At 31.4% G+C, this 22415-nt stretch overlaps 2 protein-coding genes across 2 annotated transcripts in view; both read left to right on the top strand.

Annotated features, from left to right (window-relative positions):
• LOC123694137 (protein embryonic gonad-like) overlaps window positions 1-22415 on the top strand; it is a 110526-nt gene that overhangs the window by 84532 nt on the left and 3579 nt on the right. The gene's annotated exons all lie outside the window — the stretch shown is intronic.
• LOC123694129 (piggyBac transposable element-derived protein 3-like) lies at window positions 1771-4410 on the top strand. Its single transcript, XM_045639442.1, has 2 exons — window positions 1771-1916; window positions 2244-4410. The coding sequence occupies exons 1-2, from the start codon at window positions 1881-1883 to the stop codon at window positions 4320-4322; spliced, it is 2115 nt and encodes a 704-aa protein (XP_045495398.1). The 5' UTR covers window positions 1771-1880; the 3' UTR covers window positions 4323-4410.

Genomic DNA, 22415 nt, shown 5'->3' on the forward strand with positions numbered 1-22415 from the left:
AAGTATCTATTGCTGTCATCTGTCTGTGTTTATCAATCAATCGATAAAAACAATTATTGTATTAAATATTTGAATTGTGGAGTTCCTTGCCGGTTCTTCTCCGTCTGCTTTCTGAATCGGTGGTAAATGCTAAAAATAAGTAATGATGAATCAAAAGTGCTTCTAGAAGAAGTCTAATTGAATAAATAAATGTTTGAGTTTGAGTTTTAAGTAAAATTATATTCGATAATCTACATATAAAATTTTGTAATTACAATATGTTCTCAATAATTACCCTGCTATAAATAGTAATTATTAAAATTGGGAATATATAACCACAATACGACTGTAATAATAGGTTTATAAAACGAATATTCGACCTAAATTTGACGAGATCGATCTCATAGTTCATCTCTAATATCACTAATGACTCAATCAAAATTTAAATTCTATTGGCGCTTACCGATTACCATTTTAATGAAAGGAAATTTTAATTCCCACTATTGTAATTAGGTAAAAGTCGGCGAGATCAAACGTACAAATAAAAAAAGTATAATAAATCGCTAAAAATTTATTAACAATTAACAACTAATTGCATAAATTATGCGATAAAGAACGTTCGATTTGTTGTTAAAGATTTTTTATTTTTAATTTGAAATCAGATAATGTTGAATTAGATGTTGTAAATGTAAAAGTTGGGAATTTTTTAATGATGAATCTATTTTGGTTTTTGAGGTTTCGTGGTATGGGTAATGCAAAAATTTATAATGATCAATGACTCTAATCAAATCTAATCAATCGTAGAGCGAGGAATGAAAATGTCCTACAGATATTTTTAAAAATAATGATATACTTCACGCAGTTTAACAAAAAATGTAATTGTTATTAGTAATTCGTATACTTACATTGTTACTGGACAATTGGTTTAAATACAGTAATCGACAACGCAAAATCATCTAAATGAGATAAAATTCCGCTCATACTCAGACCATGACCTGTCCAAGGACATAGAATTAAATGAATCGTCTTTTATTTATGATGTGTGATTGTTTATTCAAACAACCTTTAAGAAGCTTGTTTTTTCCAACTTAAATCAATAATTAAAATTCGTTAATTAAATTTTAAAAACAATATTTATAGACTCGACCAGCCATTAATCATAAAACCAATTCAAAATTTCAACAGGAGGTAATAATTAGTATAAATCAATTAAATCGTTCGTTACATATCCGTCGCTTTCCTTATCAAAAGGTACAGTTACTTCAAGAATAACGTAACTAACCGAAACGAGCGAAGCTTCCCACGACCTCAGCTACATTTTGCTGTGCTCTATCCAATCTACTTCCTCATGCACATAAAATACAACCTTATCCCCCATTAATACAATCGAAAATGTACCCAGCAAACGCATCCATTCAACAACTATTCACACATATACAAGTCGACACCTTCGATCTTTAATGTGTTACGTATTACGAATCGGAGATGTAAATGTATTTTCTATTCCAAAGGTATAGAGTTGCATTTGTATAAGCAGAGCTTACATGTGAGCGTTTATTGACCAATAGTATTGATATTGTAGATGGGAGGTCGCGGCATCGACAGGTGACGATGCTATCCATCTTGCTGGTGTGTGTGGAATGTCAGAGTTCCTAAGATTGGTAATACAATGGCGCGCGGGGAATTCTCTGTTTACATTAATGTGTGCGCTTAATTAAGATTTTAACCCTATTCTTGGTACTGTGTACAATTTGATACATTCAACTTTAAAAAAATCCCGAGAATTTATCTAACGTTTTTTTTTTACTTTTATTATTTAATATGGTACAAAATATATTTATGCTCAAAAAATAAAAACTTTTTAAGTGCTTGCAACACTAAAATCGGCAGTAGAGCGCAAGATGGCGGACCGATCGAATGCGTCTACGCATCGCAAAGTAAGATTATAGATTATTTATTATATTTTGTTAAAATTGTTTTCAAAACTAATCTAATTTAAAAAGCTTGTTATATATTCTAACTACTAACGTTATTTTCCAATACCTAAATAAATTGTTAGTGCATGTAATCTTCATTGTTTTTCAAGTGTAGCAAATATGATACATTGCTAGATAGCGAACATTCTACATATTTTTAGCTGTGTATCAAATATGTGACATTGCCAGATTTGTAGAGATGTACTATTTCATTATGTTTTCCAAATCGATTATAGCCAAGGGGCCAAAATGTAGTCATTATGTATGTAAATTATTATTTTTTTACAGGTAATTTCTCACTTAAACACGCAACAACAAAGAAGAGCTCAGCAACTCGTAGCTCTTGTTCCAAAACCGGGAGCAAAATCAGATTTGGACGAAAGTGATACTTCTGAGGACGAAGTTCAATATTTCTCCCGCCTTCCTTACTCTGATAGCAGTTCGCCACCTCCATCATTGCCATCTTCAATAGAAAACCTAAATCTTCTCTCAGATGACGATATTGAGGTCAATGAAATAGTCGCTTCAAAGTCTTTAGTACAATCATACAGTCAACATTCAATTCAGTCACCATTGATTAATCCTTGTTCGCCATCAATTTTATCGCCTAATCCATTAGCAACTGAGACCAGATCTTCGTGTCCGATACCATCACCTTCATCGCCATCTGTACTAGCTGCACCCTCACAATTAACTTCACCGCGAGTTAGTAACTTGAAGCGGCATCATCAGTCACCACCAACGTCGCCATTACTTGCAAATTTTCCTTCAACGTCTACTCGTTCAAAGAGACCTAAACTTGTCACAGTAAAACGCAAAGTAATACCACCTAAAAGGTTAACACCTAAATGGGGTCGGTTCAAATTTACTGGTTGTGCAGAAGTAGATGAAATCGTGTTTGAGCCAAGTGAAGAGAAAAGCCCAATTGAATATTTCGGCATGTTCTTTTCTGATAACATAATTTCTCTCATAGTGCAACAAACAAATTTATATAGCACACAATTAAAGGGTCATTCAATAAATGTTACAGAAAATGATATCAAAGATTTTCTGGCAATTCTTGTATATATGGGTATTCATAAATTACCAGCTTATACAGATTATTGGGCTAAACATACGCGAAGCAACAAAGTAGCTGATATAATGACCCTGAAGAGGTTCCAATTACTGAGGCGTCACTTGCATTTTAATGACAATTTGAAAGACGATGGTGATAGGTATTATAAAGTTAGGCCAGTCCTTCAGATAATACGTGAAAATTGTTTAAAAGTTAAAGAAGAGTCCCATTTCAGCATAGACGAAATGATAGTTCCACATAAAGGGACAAGAGCAGGCAGCCGTAAACAATATATAAAAAATAAACCGAAAAAATGGGGCTATAAAGTATTTGTTCGTGCTGGTGTCTCCGGAATTGTTTATGACTTCTTGATATATGGAGGCGAAGATACGTTTAGATTTCACTCATTTACGGATGAAGAAATGAGTATGGGTCTTGGATCGAAAGTAGTTTTAGCGTTGGCAAAGTCTATTCGAGAACCTGCTTGCAAAGTCTTGTGTTTCGATAACTTTTTTACATCTATTGAACTATTGCAATATTTGCGAAATGAATACGGCATTTTTGCGATGGGCACAATCCGAGCAAATAGGCTCCGAGGGGCGGAGAAAAAACTACCCACAGATAAAAACCTAAAAAAGAAAGGTAGAGGGTCTCACGCACAGGTTGTATGTAATAAAAATAAGATTGCTGTCGTCAAATGGTTTGATAATAAATGTGTTACTGCTGCAAGTACCTTTGTGGATGCATATCCTATCCAGACTGTAGTTCGTTTTAAGAAAGAACAAGGTAGAAAGATGCCAGTGACTTGCCCCAATGTAATAAAAGAATATAACACTTACATGGGCGGTGTCGATCTCTCTGACATGCTGATTGCTCTATATCGTACACCATTCCGGGGCCATCGTTGGCAGTTACCAATATTTTCACAAATGCTTGATATATGTATAAATAATGCCTGGCTTCTATATCGGCGTGATGGAAAAGCCAGGATGGATGCCAAGAAACTAAAACCCTTAAAAACCTTTAGAATTGAAATTTTTGAAAGCCTGCGGAGGTTTGAAAGAACTGATAATATGATCAATATGAGGCCTGTTACAAAATTTATGACTATTCAGAAGCCAGTAGCTGAAAGACCACCAGATGCTGTACGGTATGATAAAGTTGCTCATTATCCAACTTTAGTAACCAGTAGAGGAAGGTGTATGAATTGCACAAAAGGGTTGACTAAATTTTTTTGTCAAAAATGCAAATTAAGATTATGCTTATTGCCGGAACGAAATTGTTTTATAGAATTTCATACCAAAAAGTAACAGTTTATAAATATTTATCATTATTCAGTTATAAATATTTACCTATATACCTACGTAGTACATTTATATTGTTATAATTTGATAAAGAACCGATACAGAACCGAGAACAGATTTGTGAGACTGATTTTTTACTTTATTGTATTGATTGATCTCAATTTACTAATCATTAAGATTTAAGATTAATAACATGAGTACTAAGGCTGTTAATTATTCTAATTTTATATGTCTGTAGAAGAACATAATAATTTTATATTTTATTTTTTGTTTTTTTACGAAGAATATTGACATTTTAAGTTTTGTTTTGTAACAAGTATTTTATTAAAAAAACTGATTTGTTTGGCACTGAAAAGTTGGCATTGTAGCAAATTAGATACATAGATTTTATAGTGTTGATTGTTAAGGGCTTGGCAATGTATCTAATATGTTACACTCAATAAATGACAATTTACTGACATTAAATTTTTTTTATTATTTTTTACCCCTTCTATAGCCACATACAAACATATTAAATATGTTTTTTTTCAATTTTTAAAAAAAAAATTTTCTTGCCAAGTATAGGGTTAATAGTTTGGTAGAGGAAATACCAGACGCGTAAAGACCCGCGATTTGAGATTAATTGTGTTTAGGAATTTTACATGAGCGTAATGAAGTCATGTGCGAGTTTTTTGATGTATATTTCCGAATAGGTGAATGCTTGATTGCTTATACCGTCTTAATGTTAGTTTCGCGTATCGTTAATTACTTTGCATTGCACGAATGATCTTTATTTTGTAATACTCAATTATGCAACAAAGTAATCTGCTACTGTAACATTTATTAATTAAAATATATTTTATTAACAACATTCGATTATGAAAGATTAAATAAACAACAAAATAATAAATCTCAACGATCACTTCTAGATTTTTATCTTATATATTCATCGAATTTCATACTATTCATATTTATTAAATAAGTTTTAAAATATACATAATTCAAAGATGTAACATTATTTTTCATTTTTAAAACATTAAGAATAATATTATGTATTATTTACGTCAAACATCCCATTCTTATTAACGCATACTAAAACTATTTTTGTCCATAAATAAATAAATACCAAAATTTAGCGCCATATAACCGCACCTTTACAGGTGACAGTGCGCACGAGTAGATCGTTCATTGCAGGTGACTGCGCCTGTGTGCGTGAGGTCACAGCGCGTCTGTGTGCAACATGGGCGGATATAGGACAACAACTTTTGACCATTTTCGAATAAATTAGTTTCATCTGCTTTCCCTTAAATGTTTAGCTAACATAGGCTTTAAATTCCAATAGTGTTCGTTTGTTAAGGTTGTTTATTGCAATTTGGTTGATACGCCTTATTGCTATGTGATTTCGAATTAATTTAAATGGCTAAGTGCGAGTCGGATCTATTTAAAAATTTATTTTTGCGTCTTTTTTAATTTTTTTATTTAAATTAAATATAAAACTAAAGTCATTGAAATTATGAATTACTATGAAAGTAGATAAAGAAAAATACATTACTAACACATATCGCCTAGACCCATTTGAACACCTGTTATCAAGCAGTTATCTTTAAAATTTATAAACACAAGAATCAATGTAAATTAAATGTTTATAGTGCGATAAAAGTAGTTTCCATCCAATTATGTGTAAAAAGTACAAGTGTACGGCCTAATCGTTAAGCTTAGTTTACACTTATTATACATAATTACCCGGTTATCACTTTGACTTATATCATGCGTACTTAGCTTTACACACTGTGATGTTCGATATCTATTAAATGATAGGTGATATTTCTCTGTTCAGTGTTTTATATTGAATGTTCAAATTTATCGCACATGACAATGGTTGTAAAGAATGCACTGCTAATAATTATATTACTATAAGGGCGGCCGTACACGGACCGCTTCAAGCAGTTGAGACCGACCGCTTGAAGCCGCGACCGCGCGGTGAACTATAGGCATTCATTCACCGCCGTACACGTGACGGCTCGAGCCGTCGCGACCGCTTCAAGCCGTCAACTGCATGACGAAATTCCACCGTGCCGTTGACGGCTTGCAAGCGGTCGTGAGGCATACACTGACTGCTCGAGCCGTTGACTGCGCTAGAGCCGTCGACGGCTCGCTCCTCCCCTGAAAATCAATGACTTGACTAGTCAAAAAAATCAACCGCTCAAGCGGTTGATAGCGACGGCTCAAGCGGTCAACAACCGACGGCTCGAGCAGTTGACGCCGACCACTCGAGCCGTCCGTGTACGGCGCTCAGCCGTTAACTGCTCGAGCGGTCCGTGTACAGCCGCCCTAAAATTATTTATTTTATCATAAATCTCGGCTTAATTTCGATTTAAGTTCTTTAGAGGGGTACTTCTGTAGTACTAGTACATAGTAAGTAAATTATTGGCTATTTCATATTTTCTATATTTTATTCTATAGATGATAATTAAAATATTTCATTATTCATCCCCTCACTCTATTTGTTACTAAGCTTCTACTATAATTATTATTGCACTCCACACTACGCACTAAAAAATCTACCAACAAATATGACAGATCTAAAATATCTCTCCATCGCGTCCGCGCAGTGCGTAACATCTTATTACGAATAATTACTAGCAATTCGCAGTTACCAAAGCGCTGTCTCAAATCTTTATAACGAGCACTTGGACAAAATAATTACAATATACTATCATTAATAGTCTGTAATTTAACTAGATAGAGAGATCAGCTGATCGACATGTGAATTTTGCTGGGAATGTGAAGTGAAATTGAAATGATATATTCATTAAACAGATTGCGTTATATAAATGTAATTATATATTATTAAAATGTATTAAATTGAGAACTGTTTAGCAGTGAGAAGGATCGTGCAAGCATTATTATTAAAGAACAGGTTCTGGTTAAGATTTTTTTTTTTTTACGAACAAGAATAGAGCTAGAGCTTTTTTATTAGAGCTTTAAAATTAAGCCCCGTTCTTTGGTGGGGTATAGGGCACATGAATTTCACATATTTATTATTGATTTTTAGTATGGTCTAGATGAAGGTAGCTTTCATAGGTAACTTTCAGCCTTCATAGGTAACTTTCAGTGCTTTATCAGAATGTGATATTTTTGTCAAACGGGAATTTAATCCAGGACCTTTCTCGAAGTTTTCTCAGCTATTGTAATAAATTTAGTGACCAAATGACATACATACGACGTATAACAAAAATATAATTAATAAATATTGAATAATACATTTACATCAATTTTGTATCATAAAAATTATCATAGAATAGTTTATAAATAGAAAAGGTCAATCAAATTATAAAAAAATATACACAAAAATGAGTGAACCTTTCGTCAAGTAATAAATATGATGGAAAAGGTCATTATAAATATAATATACGTTTAAATAGAAGCGTATCATGATCATATATTTTTTAATCTATACTAATATTATAAAGCTGAAGAGTTTGTTTGTTTGTTTGAACGCGCTAATCTCGGGAACTACTGGTCCGATTTGAAAAATTCTTTCGGTGTTAGATAGCCCATTTATCGAGGAAGGTTATAGGCTATATTATATCATCACGCTACGACCAACGGGAGTGGAGCCACGGGGTTGAAACCGCGCGGAGCAGCTAGCTGTAATATAATATTCTATACTACTCTAATAAAAAAATAAACATTTGAAAATATTTATGCAGGGTCGGTCTTTGCGTATAAAATATCGGTAAACCTATTCTACAGGTCTATAATATAAAAGTGGTTAATTTGTAACATTTAAAATACGACCTCTACAATCAAATAACAAAGCAATAAACATAGCAAAATTGCGCAAAACTATACAGTAGTTCGATATTTTAATTGTATTTTTTCTTTGATAAAAGAGAGAGTATTGCCCAGGGCGCTAACAAGCTATGTATTATTTCGGTAGCGGCTTCCTCACATATATAGAAGCTTAGATCATTATCAATAGTATGATGAATTATTGAGTACAGTGACGAACTAGGCCTCGGGGCCTAATTTGGCTCCCGGATTTTTGTATAAAGCGATTGGTTTTAATTGATTTTTTTATTGTTCTGTTTTCTAGTATACAGTTGTGGTAATAGATCCAATTAAATATTGTAGTTATTGGTTGATCGAAAAAAACGGTGTTCTTTTCCTAACACAAGAATAATATGGCAATATAGAAGGCACTTTGATGGTTTAGTCTTCAATAATAATAGAAACTTAGTTAGGTGGTTATAGCTTATTGTTTTTGTTTTTTAAGACTGCTCCCAAAACTTTCAAAAAATTTGACATGTACGCATAGATATAGATTTTAATAAATTGAAATACATTTAGAAATTAAAGACTTTTTAACGAATTTTAAACGTGATTTATTCATTATATTATTTTCCCGACGTTTCGAACACTTTTACAGCGAGCGTGGTCACGGGGAGACTGAGATACTTGACGGTAATTCAAAAATTGTTATTTGTAAACTACCTGCACCTATTCCTCCGTAGTTGATATAATGTGGAGTATTTTTCCGGAATTAAAATACGTATAAATAAATCTTAGTTAGGTACTTATATTTTCCACTCTGTTGATTCATATGAATATTGAATAATTAGAAGCCCTAAATAATACTAGGACTTTAAATCGTAATCCAACTTAAAAATTCCAGATCCTTCAGTAGGTTACTTACGAAATAATATTTGTAGGACTCAATATAATATTTGTAGGATTCAATCCGACCCTGTACTACACATACATATTATAACGAAAAGACGTAGCACTCATTTCGATAACAATAATCGTTCTATTAATCATTTTTTCTTAATGATGGGTTATTAACGTTTTACTGTGAGAAAGAAAGTATCGATAAACGAGTCAATCAGATCATATCGAATGGTATTTTGGAGCTGTGAGATCTGAAATAATATACTTTGTATGTACTGTGATTTATTATGATAATGATAATAGTATTATCAATATTAATAAGGTCTGCCCTAGGCTAGGGGACACAGGTACGTAAGTAGTAAGTAGGTAGTAGTAAGTAACATTAATACAGCTTTTTGACTAATGTAACTGATTATACAGTAACTGTAAAAATATTTGTTTTTATCGACTGTCTATTAGTGGACAGTTTTAAACGATGGACTGATATTGATAGGATTTTCACAGGTTGATACATTATTATTTGATATTGTTGAAAGCGCGTGTGTGCGCGCTTATAATCACTTCTGAATATTGATTGCATATCCTACTAATAATGTAATATAAATGCGAAAGTTTGTATGGATGTATGGATGTTTGTTACTCTTTCACGTAAAAACTACTGAACCGATTACAATTAAATTTAGCACACATATAGAGGGTAACTTGGATTAACACATAGGATAGTTTTTATCCCGGAAATCCCACGGGAACGGGAACTATGCGGGTTTTCCTTTGCAAACGCGGGCGAAGCCGCGGGCGGTAATCTAGTATTTTAATAAATATTTCTGGTTCAGAAGATAATTAATTTTATTATATAGAGCTGTTGACTGAGCGCTTATAATAAAAATACGTAATTTAATAGTCTATATAATACAAACTATGCAATGAATAAACAAGGAACTACAATAAAAATGTTAATATTTCATAATTTATACCCATCACATCCGTATTTATATACAATATATAATAATGTTGGTTTGTGACGGAATTCACATTACTGTGTGACTTAATTGATTTGAAATTATTATATTTACCTTTATATGCGTTGTTTGTGAGATAATAAAATAAGTACACTACCTGTGCCCCGCGGTTTCATCCGCATTGCTCCGCTCCTGTTGGTCTTAGCGTGATGATAATATAATATTACAGCCTTCATCGATAAATGGGCTAACACCGAAATAATTTTTCGAATTGGACCTGAGATTAGCGCGTTCAAACAAACATACTCTTCAGCTTAATAATATTAGTATAAATACTGTTGCTGTTCTGATATTGTAGGTAATATTATATTAATTCTCAAATATTTTTCTTAGTAAATTAAAAGAAATATAAATGTTTATAGATCACTCAAATAATTGGAGAAGTTTTTAAAACTTTTATTGCAAATTCTAGACATTATGAAAAAAAAAATCGTATTATCATAAAGAAAAAGTCACTTTCAGATCATCGACCTTAATCAGTTCTAATCATAGTTATTTTTTCTTGCCATTCAATCGGCAGCTCCTATAATGATGGGCAATTACTGATGCGATACGCTCGACTTTCAATAGACTAACTGACAGGAAGATATTGTAAATGACTTATATTTTATTTGGTAGAAACAATTACTCTGTTTTTCATGTGTGGATCAAGTTTTGGAATATAGCGATGTTTTTAATTAATTAATAAAATACATAACTTTAAATAAATACTTATATATTTAATACCCAAACTTCGATGTTCGTCACACAAATATTTGTCATGGATGGGAATCGAAGCCACGACCTCTGGCTTCGAAGGTAGTCGAGTTATTTTTGACCTAAGAGATTTTCAATTGAATGTTGGTAGATTTGTAAATTCATAGCAAACTTTTCAATCCAGTCTTAGTTATTCCTAAGAAATTTATATCTGACCTTATTCAATAATATGGTGCATTTATCATTTTAAGATTTATAATATTAGTCGTAAAAAATATACGTATTTTACCAGTTTACCAGTTAACGTAGGTACTGCTCTTCTAGGTAGTAGAGCAGATAACAGATCTATAGTGATAGATTTAACTATTTATCCAAAATGGTATACCCGTTACGTTGCACATGAAGGAACATACATACATAATACTCGACCTCGACCGCTAAAAACTCATTACCGGTTCTCAAAATTCTCACATTATTAGAGCATCGTCAAAAAAATATGTGATTGATTTTAGATTGAAATCTAATTGTAGTATCTTTGACAGCTAGTTATTATATCGTTAGGGAAATAATTTTTAATTTAGTTTAATTCCACACTGCTCATTACAAATTGACATGGGCCTAAGGGTTTTTGTTTAGAAATTGCTACTGATGTAACAAAGAAACATTTTTTGTACTGTAACAATTATAATACTGCAACATTTTTTGTACTGTAATAACACTGGAAGCTCCGTTAGATATTGGTATAAAAAGCGTTAGATATTGATCTCAGTGAGAAGAAAATTAATATAATTTATGTTTTAGCGAATATTTCTACTACTTTCTACTTTACAATGTGGTTATATGGATAGTAGGGGTGGCTTAGTGGTTAAATCCTTCAGACTTTATAGAGACTCGGGTTTGTGTCTTTTTTTTGCTCACATAATATACCTAATGTTGTTCACATAACTATTTATGACGGTTTTCTATGAAATTCCTTTAATTTGACCTGCATCATGAATTCTTTTAAACAAGACAACTACGACACGACGATAAGCTACGACAATACAACATCGCACAATAAACTTTTCTTACATTATATTTTGTTTAACAATTAACAAGATTACGGAACTAAATATATTTTATTTTATTTAACAAGCTGAACTTTAACATAACCCTACAAAAAATAAAACCAAGTGCACACTCATCACAGATTTCTTCGAATCCAGATTTGAACCATAGTATAAAGAGAGAAGTAGGCCAAGTCCCGGAGTTTAGGAGCGCACGGTACCTAAAATCGCGAGGCACAGGGGTGTCACTTATCACATTGATATTTTAAATAATTGTATAAATAAACACCGACCGCTCATAGCAACCAAGCGGCCCTCACGAGAACGGTCCATGAGAAGGAACCGAGCGGCCGGCGTTGTATGCGTGTGTCTAGCTTGCGTACATATTTAACCCTTGTTCGAAAATAACTTACTTCTCTCTTTATACTATGTTTGAACTTCGTTAGTACACCCAAGCCTAATTAAAAATACTGAACCTGCTTATCTTAGAGCATCAGCCATTATGAAGTCAAAGGTTTGATTATAGATCCCTTGATAACACCACGTGCCGTTTGAATTGATTACTATCTAGAGGTAGTGTGGATTGAGATGTTAGACTTGCTTTCAATTAAGCATTGTATTTGTTGTATAGGTGTTGTTTTTGGTGGTACGTTTGTTAAAATAGATGAAATTGTAAATGTTCTAGAATATTATAGGATTTTGCTGTGTTTTTGCGAAAACACAGAAAAGTTAAGAAAAAGGAGTGTCGTCTCATTACTGTAGTATCGTTGAATCTTACCTATTTTTTTGTACTAGCTACGCCGCGCGGTTTCATCCGCGGATGTACCCATGAGTTAAACAAGTATTTTTTATATCTCACTGTGTACTCACAAACTTTCGCATTTATAAGTTTTTTTATCTGCTCTTAATAACTACGCCACATTATGTAAATAGATATTTGATATCAAATGACTTTTAGTTGGCTTAACAAAATATGTACATATAGAACAATTGCTAAAGTCAGCTCATGCTAAGGATACTCAGTACCTCAACATAATTTTAAATTCCAGATTCCAAGTTTCACACGAAATTTATTATTTTTTCCGACATTCATCAATCTTAATTCGGGCCAACCGGCTCGGGATTACCGTTGAAAGACACACTTGCTGTAGGGACCACACGCTATGTTTTTTAATATTATATTATTCACTTATAATACAATTATTTTTATGGATTTTTTTACTATACTATACTAATATTAAATAGCTGAGTTTATTTGTTTGTTTGAACGCTCTAATCTCAGGAATTACTGTGTTAGATAGCCCATTTATCGAGGAAGGCTATAATAATTATAGCCTTCCTCGATAAATGGGCTATCTAACTATCAATTATTATCAATTACGCTAAGACCAACAGGAGCACGCGGGTGAAACCGCGAAGCGCAGCTAGTTGTATATAACTTAGCTCTTCTGTAAACTGAAAAGTTTCGGCTCTTTGTAATCTAGCTTATTTGCGCATTTTATAGGTGATTTCTAATATTATTATATTTTCTATTAAAAATAACGGATAATCTTCCCTTATCTAAAATTGTAGCTTTAAAACCATATTTTATTAAGCCTAATAGGGACCTACAGCTATCAATGATAACTCTTAAAACCATCTTGAAAAATAAGTGAACTTTAATAGCAGATGTTTAGGAAATAATTTTAAAACAAATACATCATCATTACTAACAAAATATTCCTAAAAAAGTATTCCTAAATAATATCCCATATCTAGTTCACACAATCTAAGTAGTTGTTACAATTATGTGCGTTTTCCTGCCCATAACTTAGTGTTATCTTACCCCAGGTGTGAGGTCAGCAAAGATTAGCATTTAGAGGACTCATTTATTTAGAAGCACTATAGATAGTCTGTGGTAATGATTGTTGAAGCAGGGCGCATTCAATTAGAGGAAAAGTTAAGATTCCTGTAAGTATCTATGCTAGAATATATTATTTTAACATGTTTTTATGTGCTTCTCCTGTATGTTGGTATGATTTTAAGTAACCGACTCCTTTAGATTGATATTGACCTTTTTATACGAACAGTTTTAAATATTCAAACTTTGTACACATATTATGAAGAATCGGTGACATTGCAATAATTTCATAAGTTTACATTTTTATCGAATGTTTTTAGTTGATACATAATATTATATACCATTAACCCATTGAGCCTCGAGCGCCCCGATCGGGCCACGACACAATAGATTTTCTATTGTGTCTGTGATTCCGGGGGCTGAGTTATTGAAGCGTGTATTTTAGTTATATTTTTTAATTATATTAATTATTTGATTTTACTATTATTTTATTAACTATCGCTCATAATTGTCTGTATCATTATTACACGCATTTAACGATACAGTTGTTTTAATACACAAACACTTAAATTTTTAACTAAAAATACATGTCAATGACCAAACACTTTCCACACCTTCCATTACCACTTGATAAACTACAATAAATTTATCACCACACCTAGCTGACCAGTGACCACTAAATATAAGGTACAATACTGTACGATGACCCTAACAATAAAACGGACCACATACTTGAAAGAGTGTCAAGTGCTAAGCGGTTAGCTGGTTTTGAAAATTAAAACGCTGTGATATAGTATACTAGATGCGCTTCGTGGTTTCACCCGCGTGGCTCCGCTCCTGTTGATCTTAGCGTAATGATGTATAACTTATAGCCTTTCTCGATAAATGGGCTATCTAACACCGAAAGAATTTTTCAAATCGGACCAGTAGTTCCCGAGATTAGCGGGTTCAAACAAACAAACTCTACAGTTTTATAATATTAGAATAGATTTGCGAATGACAAAATACCTTTGAAAAAAAGATTAATAACATAGTCCATATATCTTGTCAGTTAAAAAGTTACAAAGTTTAGTTAAACGGTTGAAAAGTCTAGAGCCTTACTAATATTCGTATAAAAAGTACTTTTCTACATAAGTAAAAGTACGGTAGAGTCAGGGAACTATAACACTTTTAAATTAATATCAAATTCGTTTTATAAAAAAGTCTTCATGTTAAAAATAATAAGATTATTTAAATATAAAATTCCATTCATAGTTAAATAAATAAGCAAATTCAATTGCATTATTAATAACCACTAAAAGCATTTTACGATCTAGTACACTATTATAATAACATCTCTGGTATAAATAAAATTCCCTTATTAAATTAAACGTTACATCTTATATCTTGATACACAACTCTACGCCACTCGTGCGCGGATAAAAGTAGATAAATATAAAAGCGAGAGGCTTGAAGGAGCTGAATTAATTAACAGAATTTGATGTTGGCTGCGAACGGGACATTTCACTGGCGTACGACAAATTCTTATGGTCGTGGATGTTGTTATGCGAGAGGGATTTTCATTTTTGTTATATTTTTTTTAGGCTTTTTCATTGACGTTGTGTTTTATTTATATGTTCATAATGTTCTCGAGGATAACATTAGAGATTATTAATCCACGTTGTGCTGTGTTATATTCATGAAATGAATATATTAAAGCAAGATGACTTTTTTTTGATCTTTCGTCTCTTGAACGTCTTTGGAATAGTGTAATCTCATGAACTTTTAAGGTCACGACATGTTATTCCGGCTAGCGATAAAACTGAGTTTAATTAGTTATGATATTTTATAGGTACAGTTTTTATGTATGTTATAAATGTTTATGATTGTAGAAATACATATGTAGAGAATTGCTCAATTCTGCATTTCGATAAAACACAAATGTTAAAACATACAAGCAATAAATTATTCAAAACACTCATTTGACGACCCGATATTTTACGGGCGTTGTAAAAACAAAATATGTGGTCGAGTATTTTCCTCGTTCACCTGTTACATAAAACCGTTACGACACCCACGCGCCGCTTTATTGTCAAATTGTATGCTTGCGTCGCATCATTATGTTTACGACTATTTATACTGTTCGACATATTGTAAACCTCCAGTTTTCTGACGAAATGAAATCCCTTTATACTTCACGACTGACACGCGATAATCAATGGAGCGTAATAATTGTAAAATATCGTGACGTGTAATGCGTTGTAGAATTCCATTTATACTACACGTATGTCATACGATATTTGTATTGATGTGCAATAGAAGTTTATTATAAATTATGTGACGTGTGCAGTTATTAAAATTCCGATATATTTTTATTGCGTAGAGATTCGTTTCTGGTTATTTGATAAATATAGTTTGAAATGATAAGCTTTGAGCTTTTTTATTATGATGCTTTATGCGTAAATTCAATCAAATACGACACTCCGGTCGATTTAATTAAATGTAAAGTAAATTATAATATACCTAAATTAAATAAAATTAACAACTAGACTGCTCTCACAAATCTAGAAAGAACACATGTAATTTTTAAATAATCTAAGAATACTAATTAACGCAGTGCAATAAGTAAATTATACATAAATTGTACGCATAAATGAATTCAGTTATTTTTCACAAAATTAATTTAAATCACGTCATGTAGGTCACGCAAAAACGATAAATTGACTTTTCGCCGTGTGTAAATATTGTAATAAAATGTAAAAACGGTCAGTTTATGACACGTATTTATATTAACGACTCATTAATTATTTGATGTTAACATGATACCGTATAAACGCAATTGTAATTACAACATAATATTGTAATTTACAATTTTACATTTATTGTTATTTATGCGTGTTAACATGCATATATTTTTTTCGGTAGGTACTGTATTTAATTTACGTAAAAAAATTATTTCAAATACAAAATGCTTTATCATAGGTATATAATATGTATAGGTATATTTTTATGCATCTCTTAAAATATATAATTATATTAAAGGTATGTTAGGTACCTACTTAGGTATTTTGAGAAATTATTATGTGATATTTCAATATCTATAATAAAATTCATTTTATTATAACAATTTTGCGAGACTATATTCTAAAAATGTATTTCATTTAAAAATAGAAACCACTTTGGATATTTTTAAAACTAGCAAATATATGACAAATACAAACATACAATCATGCTGAGTAACATCCTGAGAATTTCATTGACTCAGCGGATTTTCTATAGATTCTGATCTAGATCTCTCACGCAAAAAATACATAAATATAACGATATGAGTTGAATTTCTAGGAAACGAATGTGTTGAGGAAAACGTTTAGATTTGTGGTTTTTGTGAAATCATAGTGGGCTTTTGAATTGTATTACCGAATGTGTGTATAATATACTTATATAGGTAGTTATGTTAGAAATTTGGAATATAAAAAAGTGTCAAAAATATGCTGTATTTATAAAATTTATTGCTAAATGCTTTCCGCGGCTTCGCCATGTTTGTGTAAGATCTAGTAAATTATATACTAAAACCTTCATCAAGAATCACCCTATCTATTTAAAAAACCGTATAAAAAACTTGCGTAGGTAGCTTTAGTGATTTAAGCATACATAGGAACGGACATACAGCGACGGTGACTTTGTTTTACACTATGTAGTGATGAGATCATGAACGTACTTTTTTTAAATAAGCGACATAATAATATATTATTACAATTTGTCTTATAAACACACATAGTTTTTTTTCCAAATTCAAAGCTTGTTAACTTTATTTAGAGCGAGTAAGGTCATGTACAAATAAAAATAAAATACAACAAAATAAATGATACATATAAAAATGTAAAACGTGCAATGGTTATTCGAAACCAAACGACTAAATGTCTTTATCTTGTATTAGAAATTTGAGACGTATTTCGAGAAGATTCTAATTCGATTAACTAGAACGTTCCACTATCAAATGATGAAATCAAAGCTTACATTGCTGCTTACATTAAGGTTTGACAAATGTGCGATACAGTTAATCGGTAATAATTAATCAATGTACTACATCTTAAGTTTACAAATTAAAAATGTTACCTTGATAAGGAAAAGACATTGATATTGATGTATGTTATTTCGTATTTTCAATTATATATTAGTTAATGAAATTAATATAAGTTATTTCATTATTCAATAATAAAAACTATGTTGCAGTGGTGTTTATTTCTTTGATTAATTTATACAAAATTTTGCTTCAGTGATTTACTGCTAAACGTACGCTTAATTCCAACCTCCAAAGCTCAGAATATATTATTACTAGCTTACCGCCCGCGGCTTCGCCCGCTTTGTCTAAAACCTAATAAATAATATACTAAAACCTTCCTCTTGAATCTCTCTATCTATTAAAAAAAACCGCATCAAAATCCGTTGCGTAGTTTTAAATATTTAAGCATACAAAGGGACATAGGGAGAGAGAAAGCGACTTTGTTTTATACTATGTAGTGATGATGATGATAATAGTGCTAAAGTCACAATTTTTATGCATAACATCCATTACGCAAATCTAAACATAATTCACACATCCAACCTCATTTGCCCAGCAATGTATCATCTTAAAACACAAATGTTCATGTAAAATCGTTTATATGCGTAAAGATACACCTGCTATTTGCATAGATCATCAGGTCACATGCGTAGGAGTCACAAAAAAGTTTTCGTGACCGATTCGGAATAAATTACACACATTCTTGACTCACGAAATAAAATATTGCTTCTTATATCTATATATAGCACGTATATACATATACAATCTATTATAGTATCATGAATAAATTATATCTGTCCGTTATTACGGTAGTTCAGGAAATCTTTGATATGATAATTTATAGATATGATTTTTCTTATTCATACAAATATTTTAGCACGCCTAAAGCTATTGCATAGCTTCTATCGCGGGCCTTGAGCGCGGGGATTGAATCGAGAAATTCCGTAACGAAAAAACCTCACGCTTCCCACTCCGACGGGCGGAGGTGTGGCTTGAAGGCATAGCATGCAATAGCTTTACCGCGGCAGTTCTCCGAGTGCCACACGTCGTTTTTTTAATTTGAAACTAGTATCCTGGTATCATCATAAAAAATAAACTTTCAACGCATAATAGAGCTTTGCTAATGGCGGCAATGCGTAGATAAATTGAAAAATATAATAAAGATTTTTTTGTTCTGATATAAAAGATTTAAATTTTTGTTCTAATATAAAAGAGGTCTTAATTGAGACACTACTACTTTAACTTTGTATCTAACAAATAAATTTTCCTTTCTTGATAAATTTATTAAATATCATTGTTATGATAATACTAGCTTTTCACCCGCGGCTTCGTCCGCGTCTTCAAAGAAAAACCCGCATAGTTCCCGTTTCTGTGGTATTTCCGGGATAAAACCTATTCTATGTGTTAATCCAAGTTACCCTCTATATGTGTACTAAATTTCATTGTAATCGGTTCAGTAGTATTTGCGTGAAAGATTAACAAACATACACATACATCCATCCTCACAAACTTTCGCATTTATAATATTAGTAAAGAATATGATTTTGAGATACATTAATTTATCTAACAAAAAAGTTTACTATCTTACCATTACAAACATTATTATGCTTACATTTAAAAATCATTCAGACATACCTATCGTAACAATGTAAACTTATTTGCTATCTACTTCACAAGCGTGAAGATCACACTTGAAGATCGATTCTTGCGAATGATTACGTAACGCTGTGTACATGCAAAATAAACATGAATCGCATTAATTGGCTAATATTTTGAAAATGTATTCAGTTTTTATGCTGTTATTGGTAGAATTCGTTTTATTGTAATAATTGGTTATGAAATTCGGTTCACTAGTATTTGTATGAAAAAAATACAACTGTACAACTGTCGCGTTTTTTATTAGAAAATAAATTATTTAATATGATAAATAATATATGGATTATGGATTGATAATAGAATATAGTTAAGTACTACTGTTGTGTATCTAATGCCATTCATTTAACTATGAATTTCTTAAAAAGCCTTTTATCTCGTAAAACATTTTCTTCTCTTCTATAAGAACCAAACGAATGCATAGTCTTTTTTATAAGAGCAATTTTACCTTTTACCTAATTTATTTCAGCATTAAAAGAAATAAACAGGTCGAACATTAAATACTAGAACAACGTATTGACCAATCCTGTATTTTACATTACACTGTGGTTACAAAAACCGCATTACTATTATTCAGAGCTATATTTTAACTAGACCACATCCATTGTGTTGAACATTTATTAGCAATTATTAAAGTGGTCAAACTAACCTTATGTGAGAAATGGGTCAGTACAGTCAAATGTCAGAGTTATTTACCTCTTCCAAGAGTTAAATAAATATAGGTAGTAGGTATAAAACAAAATATAATTGAATTAAATACCCAAACTGAGAAAGCAATTAAGACTAAATAAACATGTTAAAATAATAAACTGGAGCCTTATTGATGAAACGTAATATATTGTGTCAGTATTATTTATGTAGTAGAAGGCTACTTACTACGGAGTAGTCATTATAATTATATTATATACGTACTTTATTTTTCGCTTATTTTGTACAAGTGTATTTCCTCGTAAGATTTAAAAAACGTATAAGAATTAAAGAATAATACAATTAATATACAGAAAACAATTTCGTTTTCAATATCACCTATTACACACACACAAGTAGTAAATTATCTAACATCTTTCTCACTCTACGTTCCATAAATTATTAAAGCCCGTATTATTGTCTAGAACATTAATTATAGAATATTTATTCATAATATTTATTCGCTTCTATAAATCTCAAACACTATGACCCGTAATCCCAATAAATGTGGCCATTGGAGAAAATCACGTGAAATATCAAATAATAGAAACGAGTGGAGGTCATGACAGGGCACACACATTTTATAAAAATGATTGATAATTCATATAAAATGTTAGATATTTATTACCACATTTATTACATAGACTGTCCATTTGATCTTTTTATTTATTTATTTATAATTCTTTATTGTGCAAAATATGTGAAAGCAATAGTTAGTATGCAAAAGGAGGTAGAAATACAAAAGCATAATTTGCCCAAAGGGCGGCCTTATTGCTAAACAGAAATCTCTACCAGGCAACCTGGCAGGAGAGCAAATGCAAGAAGATGCTTTTTCTACTTTTAATGAACAAAACTTTTTATAATAAGTTTAAGTATTTACGTGAGTAGGTACGTGAGGTGTGACGGATATCTTATATTATTATGATCAATAAGATTTGCAGCTCAGCGGTACCAACTTATTCAGAATCTATTCTAAATACTTTCTTCTTCTTCTTTTTACGTTATTATATTATATAATTACTTAATATTTCTATTAGAGCATTAATGATGCGCCGTGTCCGGCAATCGTTCAGCAGCATCCTAGCTGTCTTCGTGCCTCGTGGACAGATTGATTTAAAATAGTTAACAACATAGTTTTTAAGGTAATAAGATACTAACAATTATGTGGATGCAATTATCTGAAATAAATGAAATAAATTAACTAAATTGCTTCAGTAATTTTTGAGTTTATTTGTACACAAACAATATATTGACACAATTGAAAAATCATTATTACAAAAGTATACAAATAACACTAAAAACTCCTGTGCTCAATAATTATAAACTCTATTCTTAATAAGATAAAATCGAATATCACTTACAACAGTGACATAGTCCTAATAAATCTAAAACTGAAGTTAACATGGCTTACTGGATCTAGATATTAGTGTAATGTCTACGAAACCTGTTACCTTAATTTATTATCTACGGTATGTTCACTTGGTCAAAATGTATCCGTTAATTTTGTGTGTTTGTCATTTTCTATTAAATTTATGTCCTATTCTATAGTATGAAATAACTTATTATTATTTTGCTGATATACTATCTTATCACTAGGGGTATGAAAAATAGATGTTGGCCGATTCTCAGACCTACCCGACATGCACTGAAAATTTCATGAGAATTGGTCCAGCAGTTTTTGAGGAGTATGGTAACTAACATTGTGACACTAAAATTTTATATAGTAGAAGATTAGACTTTTTTAATATCACAGATTTGAATCTGACTATGGCATAATGCCAAGCCAATTGCGTAGAGAGGCTTCTCTTATTTTATTTATCTGAATTACAACACGCTTTATCAATGCACTTATAGCATTAATATACTATTAAATTGTCTCACGTTAATTCTAAAAGCAAGTATGTTGTATAAAACACATTAAAAATAAAATCGTCAGTCACCCTCAACTGTATCTTAAGATATGATCTAAGATATAGATTGTATTGACAGCTCTTTCAGTTCAACTTATTCAGACTGTAAACATTAATACAAAAAGCAAATATAATATTTAACTGCCTATAAATAAAGTTCAAAATAGCTTGCACAGAAATATTCTAAGGTTTCAAAGGAGAGTTTCAAATCAAATAATTTTAAGCCCTAACAAGCAATTATTAAGGTTGTTATTGGTATACAATTATGCGGGTATTGACTACGAATATAATGAGACATTGATAGGTTTACATTATTCATATTTCGTGCGAAATAAATCAAAGATGATATAATTTTCTGAAAATGGCTCTAGGAAATGAGTTAAGTCGAGTACATTAGGACGGATTTAAATATTTATTTGCTGCTTGAATTGATTTTATTTTAAAACATTTAAATCATCGATTGGAATAAATATTTATGGAGTCAGATCGTGAGTCACCGCTGTGAAGGGATCGATAGAGAACAGTTTGAATATAACAGGTATTATGTATCAAA

Source organism: Colias croceus, chromosome 9, assembly GCF_905220415.1.
Source record: "Colias croceus chromosome 9, ilColCroc2.1".
Classification (NCBI taxonomy): Eukaryota; Metazoa; Arthropoda; class Insecta; order Lepidoptera; family Pieridae; genus Colias; species Colias croceus.

Bases quoted from the DNA above. Each gene is read 5' to 3' on its own strand.
- LOC123694129 (XM_045639442.1), top strand. From the start codon at position 1,881: ATGGCGGACCGATCGAATGCGTCTACGCATCGCAAA. The intron at 1,917-2,243 runs GTAAGATTATAG...ATTTTTTTACAG, and splicing joins ATGCGTCTACGCATCGCAAA to GTAATTTCTCACTTAAACAC.